Consider the following 18,720-nt stretch of genomic DNA (forward strand, 5'->3'; position numbering starts at 1 on the left):
TAGGCGACTTCTCAGCGACAATGCCTTCAGCTGCACTGAAGGTCCTTTCTGACAGGACGCTTGCGGCAGGGCAAGAGAGAAGTTGTATGGCAAATTGGGACAGCTCTGGCCACAGGTCAAGCCTGCGCAACCAGTAGTCCAAGGGTTCATAGTCGCTGCTCGCAGTGTCTACATCCACACTCAAGGCCAGGTAGTCGACTACCTGCCGGTCCAGGCGTTGGTGGGTGGTGGATCCGGAAGGACTATGGCGAGGCGTTGGACTAAAGAATGTCCGCATGTCCGACATCACCGAGATCGCTGGAGCGTCCTGTCCTTGCCTGCGTGGACTTGGGAGGAGGAGGATTACTGCCAGTGGTACCTTGATTGCATTGTGCTGTCACATCACCCTTAAACGCATTGTAAAGCATCATTGACAGCTTGTTCTGCAAGTGCTGCATCCTTTCCGCTTTCTGTTGAGTTGGTAACAGGTCCGCCAATTTGTGCCTGCACCGAGGGTCTAGTAGCGTGGCCACCCAGTACAGGTAATTCGCCTCGAGTTTTTTGATACGGGGGTCCCCCAACAGGCTGGACAACATGAAAGAGGCCATCTGCACAAAGCTGGATGCAGACGTACTCTCCATCTCCTCTTGCTCTTCCTCAGTGACAGCACGCAACTCCTCTTCCTCCCCCCAGACACCAACAATACCATGGGAACGTGTAGCAGCAGAAGCCCCCTGTGACGGCTGCTGCAGTTGTTGTTCTTCCGCTGTCTCTTCCTCCTCCACAGAAACACCTTCCTCATCATCATCCGAGTCTGACTCCTCTCCTTCCCCACACGACTCCTCTTCTTCCTCCTCCTCCCCCCTCTGTGCTGCCGCAGGTGTTGAGGAAACATCTGGTTCGGATGAAAATTGCTCCCACGACTCCTGCTGCCGTAACTGTTCTCGTTCACGCTCCTCCACAGCTGTATCCACCACTCTACACACGGCACGCTCCAGGAAGTAAGCGTAGGGGATCAAGTCGCTGATGGTGCACTCAGCGCGACTCACCAGTTTGGTCACCTCCTCAAAGGGCTGCATGCATTTCACATCAGTGTCCAGTTGTTGGGCCACAACATCCCCATCTTCCCAGATTGTGTCCTTCTACTGTAATTATACAGGAACTGGTTGACTGCTTTCTCCTGGTCTAGCAGGTGAGAGAACATGAGCAGGGTGGAATTCCGGCGAGTCGGGCTATCGCAAATCAGGCGTCTCACCGGCAAGTTGTTTCTACGCTGAATGTCCGCAAAGCGTGCCATGGCCGTGTAAGACCACCTGAAATGCCCACACAACTTCCTGGCCTGCTTCAGGACGTCCTCTAAGCCTGGGTACTTGGACACAAATCTTTGCACAACCAGATTCAGCACATGTGCCATGCAGGGTACATATGTCAGCTTTCCCAAATTCAATGCGGAAATGAGATTGCTGCCGTTGTCACACACCACGTTGCCGATCTCCAGCTTGTGCGGGGTCAGCCATTGCTCCACCTGTTTGTTAAGAGCAGCCAGGAGAGCTGCTCCAGTGTGACTCTCCGCTTTGAGGCAAGACATGTCTAAGTCGGCGTGACACCGTCATACCTGGCATGCAGCATAGGCCCTGGGGTGCGGGGGCTGTGTAGCTGGAGAGGAGATCGCGGCACCAGCCAAAGGAGGAGGACGACGACGACAGCGAAGAGGATGTAGCAGGCGTAGAGGAGGTGGCAGGAGGCCTGCCTGCAAGCCGTGGAGGTGTCACAAGTTGGTCCGCTGCACAGCCACGTAGTCCCTGCTTGCTGCCATCAGTCACCAGGTTGACCCAATGGGCTCAAGTACGTAATGTAGCGGCGCTGCCCGTGCTTGGCAGACCAGGCATCTGTGGTCAGTGGGACCCTTGACCCAACGCTCTTCGCAATAGATGACACTACTTGCCTCTCAACTGCACGGTACAGTTTGGGTATGGCCTTTTATGAAAAATAATTTCGGCCTGGTATCTTCCACTGCGGTGTCCCAATGGCCACAAATTTACGGAAAGCCTCTGACTCCACCAGCTTGTATGGTAATAGCTGGCGAGCTAATAGTTCCGCCACGTCAGCTGTCAGACGCCGGGCAAGAGGGTGACTGGCAGACATTTGCTTCTTACGCTCAAATACTTCCTTTACGGACAGCTGGCTACTGCTGTGGGCAGAGGAGAAGAACTCGCTCAAGGGCAGAGTCGGTGTGGAGGAGGGTGGCTGTGAAGGTGCAAGGGAGAAAGCGGATGAAGACGATGCACCTGAAGGAGGAAGAGGCGAAGGAGGGTGGCTTGTCTTTTGGGTGCTGCTTTTCCTCAGGTGTCCTTGCCATAGCCGTTTGTGCCTTTTCTCTAGGTGCCTTCGTGAGAGTTGGCCTTTCCACGGCTCAATTTTTGCTGGCAGAGACAACAGATGGCTTTGCTCCGATCTGAGACACACGTTAAAAAATTTCCAAACCGTTGAGCCCCCCTGGGGTGATGGCGCTACGGTGGCATCAGCAGCTGACGTTGAAGGGCATGTTGGCTGGCTGGCCATAGCTGGCGATACATGGTGCCGGACACTGCCCCCAGCTGCTTCTGAGGACGAGCTCCCTCTGCTTCTATCATGGAGTCGTCTCCTCCTACTCCTCTCTGACTCCTCGTCTGAACTGTCCCCCTGGTCATCTCCTCTATTGGGAACATACGTGACATCAGTATAATCGTCATCATAATCCTCCTGCCCAGCTTCACTTTCCTCAGACACCTCCACAACTGCACCAACATCAGGTGGTTCATCATCCCCCTCCTCACACGTTACGTCCATACTATCGCCACCTAACTCAGACGTATGAGGTGGTGTACCTGTGCCTTCTTGTTGTTGCAGTAGTGGCTGTGAATCAGTGATTTCACCACCACCACCAAATAACTCCTGCGAAGTGTCAAATGCTGCGGATGTGGTGCTTGTAGTAGCACTGGTGGCTGCGGGAGATGAGGTGTTCTGTGTTAAATAGTCAAGCACATTCTGATCTTGGGAAGTGATGGCACGTGCCTTCTTCTGAGCACTGTACTTTGGGCCAGATCCGCACGAAATCAAAGCAACACCACCTCGTACAGACCTGCCGGTGCCAGGTGGCCTTCCTCTGGGTCTTCCTCTACCTGGTTTGTCCATTTTGTCCATCTCGGGGGGATGCTAGGTATATGCAGTGAGGCGAGTTCACTCAACACAACAGGTAGTTAGTTATATGCAGTGAGGTGGGTTCACTGAACACAAAGCTAGGTATATGCAGTGATGAGGTGGTTTAAGTAAACACAACAGGTACTGGGTATATGCAGTACTGGGTAGTACAATGTGCAGCTCCCTGTCACACACACAGGTAGTCACTGAATGTGCTGGACTGCTGGCAGTGGCACACACACTATGAATTAGCAAGGCTCTGCATGCAACAAAAGTGTCAGTTTGACGCACAGGAAAAAAAAAATACAGGATTAGCTCTGAAAAGAGCTGTTGAGGGGTGCTATAAAAGCAATAATAATCAGCCAGGAGCAAGCTAAGCAGCCAAGAACCTAACTAATCTTTCCCTAGGAGAACAATCTGCAGCAGCTCTCCCTAGTCTGTCTATTTGCAGCAAGCACGAGTGAGTGTAATGGCCGCCGGAGGTTGCCTTATATAAGGGGGGGTGGGGCTCCAGGGCTTAGTGTAGCCTGATTAGCTACAATGTGCCTGCTGACTGATGCAGAGGGTCAAAGTTGACCCTCATAGTGCATTATGGGGCGAATCGAACTTCCGCAAAAGTTCGCCTGGTGTAGGTGAACGCGAACCACCAAAGTTCGCCTGGAACCGTTCGCCACATCTCTAATAATGAATTGTATGTGTAATACAGTTAAGAAATAGAATATTAGTAGCAAAGAAAAGAGTTTAATATTTTCCAGTACAGGAAGAGTTAAAGATAACCTAAAGTCAAAAAAAAAAAAAAAATGAGATAAACTCACCTGAGGCTTCCCTCAGCCCCCTGCAGACGATCGGTGCCCTCGCAGCTCCGGTCCGATGCCTCTGGACCCGCCGGCGAACACTTCCGGTTTGGCCGTCACCGGCCGACAGGCATGGGAACGCGAGTGATTGTTCGCGTTTCCAGCCTGTATATCGCCCCCTATGCTGCTATTGCGGCCAGGAGGTCGCAATAGCAGCATAGGGGGCGATATACAGGCTGGGAACGCGAACAATCACTCGCGTTCCCATGCCTGTCGGCCGGTGACGGCCAAACCGGAAGTGTTCGCCGGCGGGTCCAGAGGCATCGGAGCGGAGCTGCGAGGGCACCGATAGTCTGCAGGGGGCTGAGGGAAGCCCCAGGTGAGTTCATCTCGTTTTTTTTTGTAGTCTTTAGGTTCCCTTTAAGAGTCTTCAGTTATCTAGGCAAGAGCTTCTCTGAGCTATGTTGGATACAGTGCTGTTTTCTGAAGCACTTATGGATACAAGGAACTCAGAGACAGGTTGAGATAAGGTTTTACTTAAAGTGGTATTGTCACCATAAAAATCAAATTTCAACAGCAACTGGTCTGAGTGTATTAAGTGATAAAGATGCTAATCCTGCATTCAAAACTTGCAAAACTGTTTCTGCTGTTATGCTTTGTAGTTATCACATACTTTAGGACTGGCCCTAGTGCCAAAGAGTTAAATGCTGGGAGTTCTTTTTATCTATTATATATTCCTCCTCTTCCATTTATTTCCCTGCCTAGCTGCTTATCAGAAACACCCTCTTATTACTTGTGTTTACAAGGAAGGCTGAGGTGACTAAGTAATTGGATGTGTACATAAAAAAAGACAGTGCAGTTGTTAGTATACACTTCAGTGGGAGTGGCTGAAGACTCTGGGGAGGGCAGCTAATGAATACACAATGAGCAAGAGAAGGGAGGGGGGAAAACAAGAGACGGGGAGGATATGATGTCAGCATTAGCTTGGCAAAATGGCCACTGCCTAGAATAGGATTTTCTGCTTTTCCTTTATAAAATTCACAGGAATCATTACGTGGATAGCACAATACATCTGTTCTGTAAGTAGAAGTAGTATTTATCTACTTATAGATGTGTTTTTTATTTCTAGGTTAGCATGGGTGTTGCTTGTTCTTTAAGGAAAGTTCAAAGGGTCATTAGCTCTGCTCTGTTATATAGTTTAAAATACAAAGTGTGCAAACTGCAAATATGACAGAATGATGCAATGTTATATAAAAAAAAAAAGCTATATAACTGAAAAAAAACGAGACTTATCTTTGCTAATATTCTATTATCAGTACTACACATACAATCATAAGTTTTTATTTTGCTTCAGTGTCACTTTAAGAGTGGCTTTAAATAGAATGCGTGAGGCTTTTATCCTGTATTCCTTTAAGAAGGAATATACTTTGTTTCCCCTTATAAACCTGAGAAAAATGAATGAGCTATTAAAAGTGTGGTTCATTAGACAGTAATTTCTTCAGTATACCATACCTTAATTAAAGATCCATCTCTACAATGCCATACAATTCCTTCAACTTTCCCCTCTTGACAATGCTCAAACCAGGATATGAGACTATTATGATCCAGAGCTGGAAGATTCTTAATGAGAAATGTGCCATGAGGGACCAGCAGATGAATGGGGTTCTTCTTATTGCCAATACCTGAATGAGCAACACACAATAACTGCATCAGCAGTCTTTCACTGCTAATGCACTTCATACTATTATGGCATACCACATAAATAAGATCTGGAACAGAATTGTGGGATAATTTAAAGGGAAACGGTCAGGGAAGAATTATAAAAATGTACATAGACTAACATGCATTATAAAGCTTATGCCTCCACCAAATATGCTAAGTAGCTCCTTCTGTTCCAGCCAGCGATTATATCGTGCTAGGGCTTCTAAGAGAGTCTCTGGAGGTGGGTTTCCATGTCATTGCATAAGCCTAGCCTTTTGCTGTCACTGCTGGGATGTGGTGCAATGCTTATGCAACTCCCCACTACCACATGCCGACTGGGGGCATGGCTGTTACAGTCACTGATCTATCACCCGTCAGGTATGGTGTTAGTTTGAGAGGCTCCATATTTAAAGAGAACCAGAGACGAAGCACCCTCTTGTATTTTATTAAATTTATCAGTGGGAACATGACAGTAAACACCTACCCTGATTTTAGTTTCATTCTTCTCTGCTTAAAGTGAACCTTAAGCCTAAAAAAAAATCTCCCCCTATGCTGCTATTGCGGCCTTCCTTGTCGCAATAGCAGTATACTATAGGGGATGCTATTGTAGCTGGGAACACGAAGAATCACTCGCGTTCCCAGCCTGACGGCCAGTGACGGCGAAACCGGAAATCGCCACCGGCGGGGACAGGAGGATCGGAGGGACACGGCGAGGGCACCGATCAGCTGCAGGGGGCTGAGGGAAGCCCCAGGTGAGTAAAACTCTTTTTTTTAGGCTTAAGTGTCACTTTAAAGAGACTCTGAAGCGAGTCTTAATTCTCTTTTTTAACCTATATCAGGGGCGTTGCTAGCCCTGTTTTGGGGGGGCACGTGCCCCCAATCTATCCTGGGGTGCCACGGATCTCCGCCCGGCCCCCTCTGGCAGCGGCTCCCTCCAGCCGCCGCGTCACTCAGACCTCAGGATCAGGCGGCGAGCCGGCGACCAATCGTGCGGGCGCTAGGACCCAGCGCCCGCACTGATATGCGGAATTGACATCACTTCCGCATATCGAGCGGGTGCGTCCAGCGCCCGCTCTTACTGGTCGGGTCGCCGCTGATCCTGAGGTCTGCTACAAGGTAAGGGGGGTGGGGGTGGGGCGGCGGCTGGAGGGGGCCTGTCACTCACTCACTCACTCCCTAAAGGGGCTCCCTGGCACTCGCTCACTCCCTAGGGGGCCTCTCTGTCACTCACTCACTCCCTAAAGGGGCTCCCTGGCACTCACTCCCTAAAGGGGCTCCCCCTGGCACTTACTCCCTAAAGGGGCTCCCTGGCACTCACTCACTCCCCAAAGGGGCTCCCCTGGCACTCACTCCCCAAAGGGGCTCCCCTGGCACTCACTCACTCCCCAAAGGGGCTCCCCTGGCACTCACTCCCCAAAGGGGCTCCCCTGGCACTCACTCCCCAAAGGGGCTCCCCTGGCACTCACTCCCTAAAGAGGCTCCCCTGGCACTCACTCCCTAAAGAGGCTCCCCTGGCACTCACTCCCTAAAGAGGCTCCCCTGGCACTCGCTCACTCCCTAGGGGGCCTCTCTGTCACTCACTCACTCCCTAAAGGGGCTCCCTGGCACTCACTCCCTAAAGGGGCTCCCCCTGGCACTTACTCCCTAAAGGGGCTCCCTGGCACTCACTCCCTAAAGGGGCTCCCCTGGCACTCACTCACTCCCCAAAGGGGCTCCCCTGGCACTCACTCCCCAAAGGGGCTCCCCTGGCACTCACTCACTCCCCAAAGGGGCTCCCCTGGCACTCACTCACTCCCCAAAGGGGCTCCCCTGGCACTCACTCCCCAAAGGGGCTCCCCTGGCACTCACTCCCCAAAGGGGCTCCCCTGGCACTCACTCCCTAAAGAGGCTCCCCTGGCACTCACTCAAGGGGCTCCCCCTGGCACTCACTCCCTAAAGGGGCTCCCCCTGGCACTCACTCCCTAAAGGGGCTCCCCCTGGCACTCACTCCCTAAAGGGGCTCCCCCTGGCACTCACTCCCTAAAGGGGCTCCCCCTGGCACTCACTCCCTAAAGGGGCTCCCCCTGGCACTCACTCCCTAAAGGGGCTCCCCCTGGCACTCACTCCCTAAAGGGGCTCCCCCTGGCACTCACTCCCTAAAGGGGCTCCCCCTGGCACTCACTCCCTAAAGGGGCTCCCCCTGGCACTCACTCCCTAAAGGGGCTCCCCCTGGCACTCACTCCCTAAAGGGGCTCCCTGGCACTCACTCCCTAAAGGGGCTCCCTGGCACTCACTCACTCCCTAAAGGGGCTCCCCCTGGCACTCACTCACTCCCTAAAGGGGCTCCCCCTGGCACTCACTCACTCCCTAAAGGGGCTCCCCCTGGCACTCACTCACTCCCTAAAGGGGCTCCCCCTGGCACTCACTCACTCCCTAAAGGGGCTCCCCCTGGCACTCACTCACTCCCTAAAGGGGCTCCCCCTGGCACTCACTCCCTAAAGGGGCTCCCCCTGGCACTCACTCCCTAAAGGGGCTCCCCCTGGCACTCACTCACTCCCTAAAGGGGCTCCCCCTGGCACTCACTCACTCCCTAAAGGGGCTCCCCCTGGCACTCACTCCCTAAAGGGGCTCCCTGGCACTCACTGACTCCCTAAAGGGCCTCCCTGTCACTCACTCACTCCCTAAAGGCCCTTCCTGTCACTCACTCACTCCCTAAAGGCCCTTCCAGTCACTCACTCACTCCCTAAAGGGCCTCCCTGTCACTCACTCACTCACTCACTCACTCACTAAAGGTCCTCCCTGTCACTCACTCACTAAAGTGGCTCCCTGGCACTCACTCACTAAAGTGGCTCCCTGGCACTCACTCACTGCCTGAAGGGGCTCCCTGGCACTCACTCACTGCCTGAAGGGGCTCCCTGGCACTAACTCACTGCCTGAAGGGGCTCCCTGGCACTAACTCACTGCCTGAAGGGGCTCCCTGGCACTCACTCACTACCTGAAGGGGCTCCCTGGCACTCACTCACTACCTGAAGGGGCTCCCTGGCACTCACTCACTACCTGAAGGGGCTCCCTGGCACTCACTCACTACCTGAAGGGGCTCCCTGGCACTCACTCACTACCTAAAGGGGCTCCCTGTCACTCACTATCGGGGTCCCTGTCACTCACTACCTAACTGGAGGCGCCTGTCACTCACTACCTAACGTGGGGGCTACCATATTAAGGGGGGATTCTGCCTATTTATGTGAAATGCTGTCTATTTATATGCCTCATGACTGCTGAATTTGTCTTGTTGGGGGCCTCATGATTTGTTGGGGGCCTCATGATTGCTGAATTTCTTGTTGGGGGCCTCATGATTTGTTGGAGGCCTTAATGATTGCTGAATTTGTCTTGTTGGGGGCCTCATGATTTGTTGGGGGCCTCATGATTGCTGAATTTGTCTTGTTGGGGGTCACATGATTGCTAACTGCGAGACTATGGGAAAAGCTGAATCCTTATCATATGAGACAATAGCATTAAACCTACTTTTTTAGCTTTTTAAAACAGAAAATAAAACTGGGAGGTTCTAAAAAATTGAATACATTTTTCAGGAGTAGGATGGATGAAATTGTTTATCTTCACAGTTTATTTTCAACTTGGATTTTCCATAATGTTCATGTATGAGTTAAAACGTTTGTACAGTATTTAGTTTAAATTGCGGTTGCCACTTTGGGATAGATAAGTGACTTTTGGGTTGCAGTTTGGGCACTCGGCCTCCAAAAGGTTCGCCACCACTGTCATAATCTAATGTCCCACCATTGCTAGGTTCATGTAAATTTGTTTCCACCCGGCCGTTACCACACCTATATTCTGGTCTATGGCCCACCCATTTTTCGGTGCTGCACGATAAGCACGCCGCACAACGTGATCCTCATATTTTTGGCACGCTAGCTGCAGTGTGCTGAATTCTGCTGCCTACAGTATACGCTGTTCTCTAGTTGCTGCACTGTGTGCTGATTTACCTACTGTGTGTACAGTGTAAGGTGTTACTCTGTGCCTTTATTGATTGTAAACCAGCTATATTGTATGCTGATCCCTGCTACTTTCAGTATGTACAGTATTAGCTGTAAAGCCTGGTACACACATACAATTTTGATTAGCCAATTTTAGCTCTGTTCATAAAATTCATTGTCTGTTGGCCCACTTACTGCACGGGGGTGGTAAAATTGGGGGTCAGAAATTGACCAATCAAAATTGTATGTGCGTATACATCTTTGATCTATGCCTATACTGATTGTAAATTATCCAAATAAAGGACAGGGGGCTCCATCCAATATTTCGATGGGCAGGCCCGTTATCTGTAGCTTACACCGCTGCTAAGTTCATGTACATTTGGCCCCACCCATGGCCACGCACACTCACCACATGGCCACGCCCATTTTTTGCAGCGGCGCGCGCACTCCCCACCTGGTGCCCACAGGTGCCCCCGATCTCCAAGGACCCTAGAAACGCCCCTGACCTATATTCATATTAAGCCCCATAAGCACAGCTAACCCGCCGCCATCCCGCGGCAAAACGAGGGGTTTATAACCCCCAAGTCCCCTCTCCTACCAACGGGGAGCGCTTCCTGCTTGAAGCGGAGCTACAGCCATAAGCCCTGCCTCAAACGCGTCAATCCCCGCCTCTCTCCCGCCCCTCTCATCTGCCTTCACAGAGAGGGGTGAGGGAAAGGCAGAGATCCGCGCAGCGATTGACGCGCATGGAGGCAGAGCTTCAGCTCATAGCTCTGCCTCCAGGAAGTGCAAAATCCATGACCAAGAAAGTCGTGGATTTTGCAGCGGGATTTGGGGGGTATTAACCCCTCATTCTGCCGCGGGATAGTGGCGGTTTAGCTGTGCTTATGGGGCTTAATATGAATATAGGTTAAAAGAATTGAGACTCGCTTCAGAGTCTCTTTAACCTCCTTGGCTCGGGGTAAGCCGCGCAGGAGGTTTTCTCCGGCCCTAATGGGCCGGTTTAATTTTTTTTTTAGCTGCGTCAGCACACCGATTGCCGCCGCCCCGCGCTCGATCGCCGCTATCCGTCGCGCCGTGCGGCCCCCCCCAGACCCCGTGCGCTGCCTGGCCAATCAGTGCCAGGCAGTGCTGAGGGGTGGATCGGGACTCCCAATGACTCCCATGGCGACGGGGAAGCCCTTCAGGGAATCGAAGCAGGCGGGGGGGATGCTGCTGAGCAGCAGCTATCATGTAGCGAGCCCTGGGCTCGCTACATGATATAAGAAAAAAAAAGAAAACTGCTGTGCTGCCTCCTGGCGGAATTTTTTATACCGCCAGGGGGGGTTAATCTGTCTGTTATCAGCCGTGATAAGAATCCCCGACTAAGCATTCAGTCTAGGTTTGACCTGGAATCATTATAGCTGAGTCAGTCTTCTGTGGAGTCTTTTCAAGCCCAAGCCTGATCCTTCCTGGCTCAGCTTTCCTGCTTTGCATACTCAGAGCTGATGACATGGGAGGGGCTGCTCCTGCAGAAAGAAGCTCTGAAACAGACAATTGTGGCTGTGTGATCTGTGTGCACTGTGCAGCCAGTCATTATCTACTGTATGCAGTTTCATTTCTATGAGAGACACTTCCTACAGGTAGCCACACAGCATGCCAGAATAATAAAGCTGAAAGCACACAGATGAAAGCCTGCAGCAGCAGCCCTGCTTGTCAAAAGTTTCATAGAGTCTAGACAGCACATCCAGAACTGCTCATAACCTGGAAGCAGAAGGGATATGAGCCGGTGGCCATATTGGATTTTTCCTGGAGCAATAATGGATAAAAAAACTCAAACAGGAACACCAGAGTGGTGAAATTATCAGGTAGAGCATGCTTTACAAGCTATCAACTGAGATGTTTATTTTGTGTGAATCGTTCATCTCGGGTTCCCTTTAAACACTTGTGGACCATAACTGTGGTTATAATAATCGTCACTCAAAACCTGCTTAGGTTGATCACATTACATGAAAAACAAAAAAGCAAAAATTGTACTACAGTAGTTTAAATGCATTAAGATACAATTTAGAGTTACAGGTGTAATGTCACTCTAATATACTTACCATAAGGGTTTCCATTAATATTTGTTCCGATCAGCTCCAGGGTTTGTTCAAGAAGATCCAACAACTGAACAAGACAGATCTCTAAAGTTTCAGGGTCCTCTGACTGAGGCTTCATTATGATTGCAGTTCCCAATGTATAATTTACAGCAGATGAATGCCAGCAGTACTGCTTATTGCCATGTTCCACAGGAACCCAACCTGCAAAAATACAATCATACATTGTTGACACAGTTTTATTTTAAGTTAATCCAAAAGTGAACTTGACCAATGCTCAATAACACTGCACTTGTCCAGAGAGAGATTATGTAGCTAGATCAAGGACAAAAAATAGTTAGGGTTGAGATAACATTCTATTCTAGCATTATGAGAATTTTGTTGTTGGATTATTTTAAATACAGGCATGAGTACAGAACTGCAATTCCATAACTGGTGCTATTTAATAAATGAATATTACAAATAGTCCATGTTGCGTACATTTAACCACTTGAGGACCACAGTCTTTTCGCCCCTTAAAGTGAACCTAAAGTCACTTAAAAAAAACGAGATTAACTCACCTGGGGCTTCCCTCAGCCCCCTGCAGACGATCGGTGCCCTCGCAGCTCCGCTCCGATGTCCCAGGACCCGCCGGCGAGCACTTCCGGTTTGGCCGTCACCGGCCGACAGGGATGGGAACGCGAGTGATTGTTCGCGTTCCCAGCCTGTATATCGCCCCCTATGCTGCTATTGCGACCTCCTGGCCGCAATAGCAGCATAGGGGGCGATATACAGGCTGGGAACGCGAACAATCACTCGCATTCCCATCCCTGTCGGCCGGTGACGGCCAAACCGGAAGTGCTCGCCGGCGGGTCCTGGGACATCGGAGCGGAGCTGCGAGGGCACCGATCGTCTGCAGGGGGCTGAGGGAAGCCCCAGGTGAGTTAATCTCGTTTTTTTTAAGTGACTTTAGGTTCACTTTAAGGACCAGAGCCTTTTTTTCCCCATTCAGACCACTGCAGCTTTCACGGTTTATTGCTCGATCATACAACCTACCACCTAAATGAATTTTACCTCCTTTTCTTGTCACTAATACAGCTTGCTTTTAGTGCTATTTGATTGCTGCTGCGAGTTTTAGTTTTTATTATATTCATCAAAAAAAAGACATGAATTTTGTCAAAAAAATGACTAACTTTCTGTGCTGACATTTTTCAAATAAAGTAAAATTTCCTATACATTTGAGCGCAAAAGTTATTCTGCTACATGTCTTTGATTAAAAAAAAAAAAAAAACATTCAGTGTATATTTATTGGATTGGGTAAAAGTTATAGCGTTTACAAACTATGGTGCCAAAAGTGAATTTTCCTATTTTCAAGCATCTCTGACTATTCTGACCCCCTGTCACGTTTCATGAGGTGCTAAAATTTCAGGATAGTATAAATACCCCCCAAATGACCCCATTTTGGAAAGAAGACATCCCAAAGTATTCAGTGAGAGGCATGGTGAGTTCATAGATTTTATTTGTCACAAGTTAGCGGAAAATGACACTTTGTGACAAAAAAAAAAAATGAAATCTGCCACGGACTCACTATGCTCCTCTCTGAATACCTTGAAGTGTCTACTTTCCAAAATGGGGTCATTTGTGGGGTGCCTAATTGTAAGCACCCCTGTAAAGCCTAAAGATGCTTATTGGACTTTGGGCCCCTTAGCGCAGTTAGGCTGCAAAAAAGTGCCACACAGGTGGTATTGCCGTACTCAGGAGAAGTAGTATAATGTGTTTTGGGGTGTATTTTTACACATACCCATGCTGGGTCGGGTGGGAGAAATATCTCCGTAAATGACCTTTTTTTTTTTTACACACACAATTGTCTATTTACAGAGATATTTCTCCCACTCAGCATGGCAAATTGATTTTAATTGTGTTTTTTCACAAAGTGTCATTTTCCGCTAACTTGTGACAAAAAATTAAATCTTCTATGAACTCACCATACTCCTAACGGAATACCTTGGGGTGTCTTCTTTCTAAAATGGGGTCATTTGTGGGGTTCCTATACTGCCCTGGCATTTTAGGGGCCCTAAACCGTGAGGAGTAGTCTTGAAACCAAATGTCGCAAAATGACCTGTGAAATCCTAAAGGTACTCATTGGACTTTGGGCCCCTTAGCGCACTTAGGGTGCAAAAAAATGCCACACGTGGTACCGCCGTACTCAGGAGAAGTAGTATAATGTGTTTTGTGGTGTATTTTTACACATACCCATGCTGAGCGGGAGAAATATCTCTGTAAATGACAATTGTTTGATTTTTTTTTACACACAATTGTCCATTTACAGAGAGATTTCTCCCACCCAGCATGGGTATGTGTAAAAATACACCACAAAACACATTATACTACTTCTCCTGAGTATGGCGATACCACGTGTGACACTTTTTTTGCAGCCTAGGTGCGCTAAGGGGCCCAACGTCCTATTCACAGGTCATTTTGAGGCATTTGTTTTCTAGACTACTACTCACGGTTTAGGGCCCCTAAAATGCCAGGGCAGTATAGGAACCCCACAAGTGACCCCATTTTAGAAAGAAGACACCCCAAGGTAATCCGTTAGGTGTATGGCGAGTTCATAGAAGATTTTATTTTTTGTCACAAGTTAGTGAAAAATGACACTTTGTGAAAAAAACAATAAAAATCAATTTCCACTAACTGTTGACAAAAAAATAAAATCTTCTATGAACTCGTCATACACCTAACAGAATACCTTGGGGTGTCTTTTTTCTAAAATGGGGTCACTTGTGGGGTTCCTATACTGCCCTGGCATTTTACGGGCCCAAAATCGTGAGTAGTCAGGAAACCAAATTTCTCAAAATGACTGTTCAGGGGTATAAGCATCTGCAAATTTTGATGACAGGTGGTCTATGAGGGGGCAAATTTCGTGGTACCGGTCATAAGCAGGGTGGCCTCTTAGATGACAGGTTGTATGGGGCCTGATCTGATGGATAGGAGTGCTAGGGGGGGTGACAGGAGGTGATTGATGGGTGTCTCAGGGTGTGGTTAGAGGGGAAAATAGATACAATCAATGCACTGGGGAGGTGATCGGAAGGGGGTCTAAAGGTTTGGCCGAGTGATCAAGAGCCCACACGGGGAAAATTAGGGCCTGATCTGATCGGTAGGTGTGCTAGGGGGTGACAGGTGGTGACAGGAGGTGATTGATGGGTGTCTCAAGGTGTGATTAGAGGGGGGAAATAGATGCAAGCAATGCCCTGGCGAGGTGATCAGGGCTGGGGTCTAAGGGCGTTCTGAGGGTGTGGGCGGGTGATTGGGTGCCCTAGGGGCAGATTAGGGTCTAATCTGATGGGTATCAGTGACAGGGGGTGATTGATGGGTAATTAGTGGGTGTTTAGAGGAGAGAACAGATGTAAACACTGCACTTGGGAGGTGTGATCTGCGGGCGATCTATTGGTGTGGGTGGGTGATCAGATTGCCTGCAAGGGGCAGGTTAGGGGCTGATTGATGGGTGGCACCGACAGGGGGTGATTGATGGGTGGCAGTGACAGGGGGTGATTGATGGGTGGCAGTGACAGGGGGTGATTCATGGGTGATCAGTGGGTTATTACAGGGAAGAAGAGATGTAAATATTGCACTGGCGAATTGATAAGGGGGGGGGGGGGTCTGAGGGCAATCTGAGCGCGTAGGCGGGTGATTAGGTGCCCGCAAGTGGCAGATTAGGGTCTGATCTGATGGGTAACAGTGACAGGTGGTGATAGGGGGTGATTGATGGGTAATTAGTGGGTGTTTGGAGGAGAGAACAGATGTAAACACTGCACTTGGGAGGTGATCTGATGTCGGATCTGCGGGCGATCTATTGGTGTGGGTGGGTGATCAGATTGCCCGCAAGGGGCAGGTTAGGGGCTGATTGATGGGTGGCAGTGACAGGGGGTGATTGATGGGCGATTGACAGGTGATTCAGTGGGGATAGATGCATACAGTACACAGGGGGGGGGGGGTCTGGGGAGAATCTGAGGGGTGGGGGGGTGATCAGGAGGGAGCAGGGGGCGGTTTAGGGTTAAAAAAAAAATAGCGTTTTTAGATAGTGACAGGGAGTGATTGATGGGTGATTGGGTGCAAACAGGCGTCTGGGGGGTGGGCGATCAGAGGGAAGGGTGGGGCAGGATCAGTGTGCTTGGTGCAGACTAGGGTGGCTGCAGCCAGCCCTGGTGGTCCCTCGGACACTGGGACCACCAGGGCAGGAGGCAGCCAGTATAATAGGCTTTGTATACATTACAAAGCCTATTATACAAAGTACATGCGGCGATCCGGGTGCCAGTAACCCGCCGGCGCTTTCGAACGGCCGGCGGGTTACAGCGCAGGGGGCGGAGCCAGTCGCCGGCGGCTGATCGCGTCACGAATGACGCGATCGCCTCATAACCACGCCCGCCGCCGCCACCGCCGATGGGCGTATTGCGGTCGTTTGGGCCCAGCCCTTGCCGCCGCCCATCAGCTTAAGGCGGGCGGCAAGTGGTTAATAAAGGCACGCGTTCAAAAAGGGCACAGCAAATAGCCGATAGTAGTATAGTGGTAAATTTACTGATACTCTACTACCTCATTCATATAGTAAAATATTAGTAATATTTACTGATATTTTAATACAACCTAACCTCTCCCTACTTCCTACTACAGGACCATCTTAAAGTGTAACTGTCGGGCATAAAATCAAAAATAAATTCTTTATTTTTATCTGGTAAACAAGTAATTTCAAGTTGATAAATGATCATTCCCCGGTTTACCCGACTCCTAATTAGTCCACACAAAATTTGGTACACAAAAAGGAAGTTGCAGGGCATGCTGGGTTGTCCTTGCTTCTCTACTACCCCTCAGACTTAACTACTGCAGCCTGATTGGCTGAAGCCTCTTTCCCTCCTGTTTTCACCTCTGTTCCTCGCTGATTGGTCAACATTTCTCTTGCTGAGACAATGCTTTCTATAGTGAAGGGTGAGCTATGCATACACAATCAGGCAGAAGAGAGTAAGGGAGGAAATTTTAACAGTGGCTATTTTGAAGCCAATCCCGATGCAATGAGAAATGCTAAGAAGGATTTCCTCTTTTTTTACTGTAGAAAAATCACTAAAATCAAAATGTGGACAGTGCAATACATGTTTTGTAAGTACAGCAAGTATTTATCTACTTATATATGTGTTGTTTTTCTGAGATAGTATGCCTGGCAGCTCCTCTTTAAACTCTAACACCTACCCCCGGTTGTCATCATAATCCCCACCTAGTGAGCACCTAATCTCAACCCCCACCCCTTTCCTCTGTGGGTGCTCATCATATCCTTAACCCACCCCCCCTTCTGGGTGCCTAACCTTAACCCCCCCCCCCCCCCCCCCCCAACTTACCCTATCAGGCTCACCAATGTCCTGTTGAAAAGTCCTCCCACTAGGCAAACTTCGGCTACAAATAGGCCATTTTGCACAGCGACTGCCCTGTTCAACAGGACGTGTCTCGTGCCAACAGTTGTGTGCTTGATCGCCTAAAGTTACCTGTAACATTTTAAAAAAAAAGTACTTGCTTTAGTAGGGGGAAACCTCTGTATGGTCCAGAGGCTGTCAGTAATGTTTGCACATTCCTCCTGCACTGTGCTGAGTGCCTCTGAACAATCTTTGACAAAATCAAAGATTGCTATTGGCTGCCCTCCCCTCTGCATACAAGCTCGGTCACACCGCGCAGGTGCAAAGTATGGCCTGCACAGTAGCATGGAGCCACTCATGCACAGCTTTGTTTCTCTGTGCATTAGCAGCTCCTTATAACTGCACAGGCACAAACTCACTGGCCTACACAGTTTGGCCACGCTCATACACGGATGGGGTTTAAAACAAGATTGCTATTCCAATCAACATTTTTCTACCAATTAATAAATGTGTCTAATAAATGGAATTATTGCTTGAGAGGTTGGAACATTTTGATAGAAGTACCTGGGATGTGACCATTTTCATCGGGTACCATCTTCCCATCCACATGCTTCACTCCCTTTGCTGGAATCCAAAACTCAGGGACAGATCTGAAGTCTTCATCAACATTCCAAATGAAATCTATACAGACAAAACTGATCAAGCTTCATTTCACAAAAAGGAATATTCCTCCACATGCTCATTTACTACTGTATAAACACATGCCTTAGTGTACTATCAATTGACTTTATTATAAAGTTTCTTTTTAGATTTGAGCACAGATAAACAGCCCAATCCAAGCGTGGCCTAAAAGGTTCTCATCAGCTTACGTTGACCAAATTTAAAATATTAAGGTTACAAACATGTCATAGGTTTTTCTAAATCTGTCTGATCTTTGTATATTGTCACGGATTATCAAAAATAATTTCCTGTAAGGAAATCTCTCTCGTTCTCTCTCTCTCAAGAGGAGTCACAAAGAAGGTCTGGTATAATAAGCATTCAAAGTATGAACGGGCTTGCAGTTAAGTAATTCTGTGGATGTGTGCCTAAATCACTGGCTTTTATGTGACACGAGCCAGCAATTAGTTGCTGTGAATAGAAACAACTGATTTCAATATTTTTCGCTGTGGCCAACAATATAAGCATATGCTATCTGGTGGGCTCAAACCAAAGCACAGCTCTTGCCGGAAAATTACTTGTAATGTGAACATCCTTTTTTGTTTTGTTTTTTATGATGTGGGAGTTAAAAATGTTAAAACTGAATTACAAACCTACAGAGGTGTCAAATCCTACTGCCTTCCCTCAACTAAAATAAAACAACTCCGAACTACACAGAATATATTTACTACATATGCTTCATCTTAAAATATTACCAGCCACTGCCCAGGAATAAGGAAGTAATCTTTTTATCATACAGTTTCTTGCAAATACCAATCTGCTTCTGCCTTCCTGAAGTTATAGTGTTGCAATAGTCTCATCAGCTGATCAAGTCATGTGACCCTCCTCAGATATTCAAGAGTCTCCAAATTCACCTCACAGCTTTCAGATTTGCTCTAATTTCTCCATAATGGTCGGAGAGTTCCCTGGAAGCACCCCAGAGCCATAT

The 18,720-nt window shown here is 48.8% G+C and overlaps 1 protein-coding gene across 1 annotated transcript in view; it reads right to left on the reverse strand.

The window, feature by feature from the left end:
- The window catches only part of RLIG1 (RNA 5'-phosphate and 3'-OH ligase 1), a 37,420-nt gene that overhangs the window by 6,046 nt on the left and 12,654 nt on the right, over positions 1–18,720 (reverse strand). The window contains exons 4-6 of the mRNA XM_068276843.1: positions 17,640–17,756; positions 11,707–11,904; positions 5,466–5,635 (exon numbers count right to left, since the gene is read on the reverse strand). Coding sequence (XP_068132944.1) covers positions 5,466–5,635; positions 11,707–11,904; positions 17,640–17,756 — 485 coding nt within the window. The remainder of the gene's footprint in view (positions 1–5,465; positions 5,636–11,706; positions 11,905–17,639; positions 17,757–18,720) is intronic.

This window comes from Hyperolius riggenbachi, chromosome 3 (genome assembly GCF_040937935.1).
Source record: "Hyperolius riggenbachi isolate aHypRig1 chromosome 3, aHypRig1.pri, whole genome shotgun sequence".
Lineage (NCBI taxonomy): Eukaryota > Metazoa > Chordata > Amphibia > Anura > Hyperoliidae > Hyperolius > Hyperolius riggenbachi.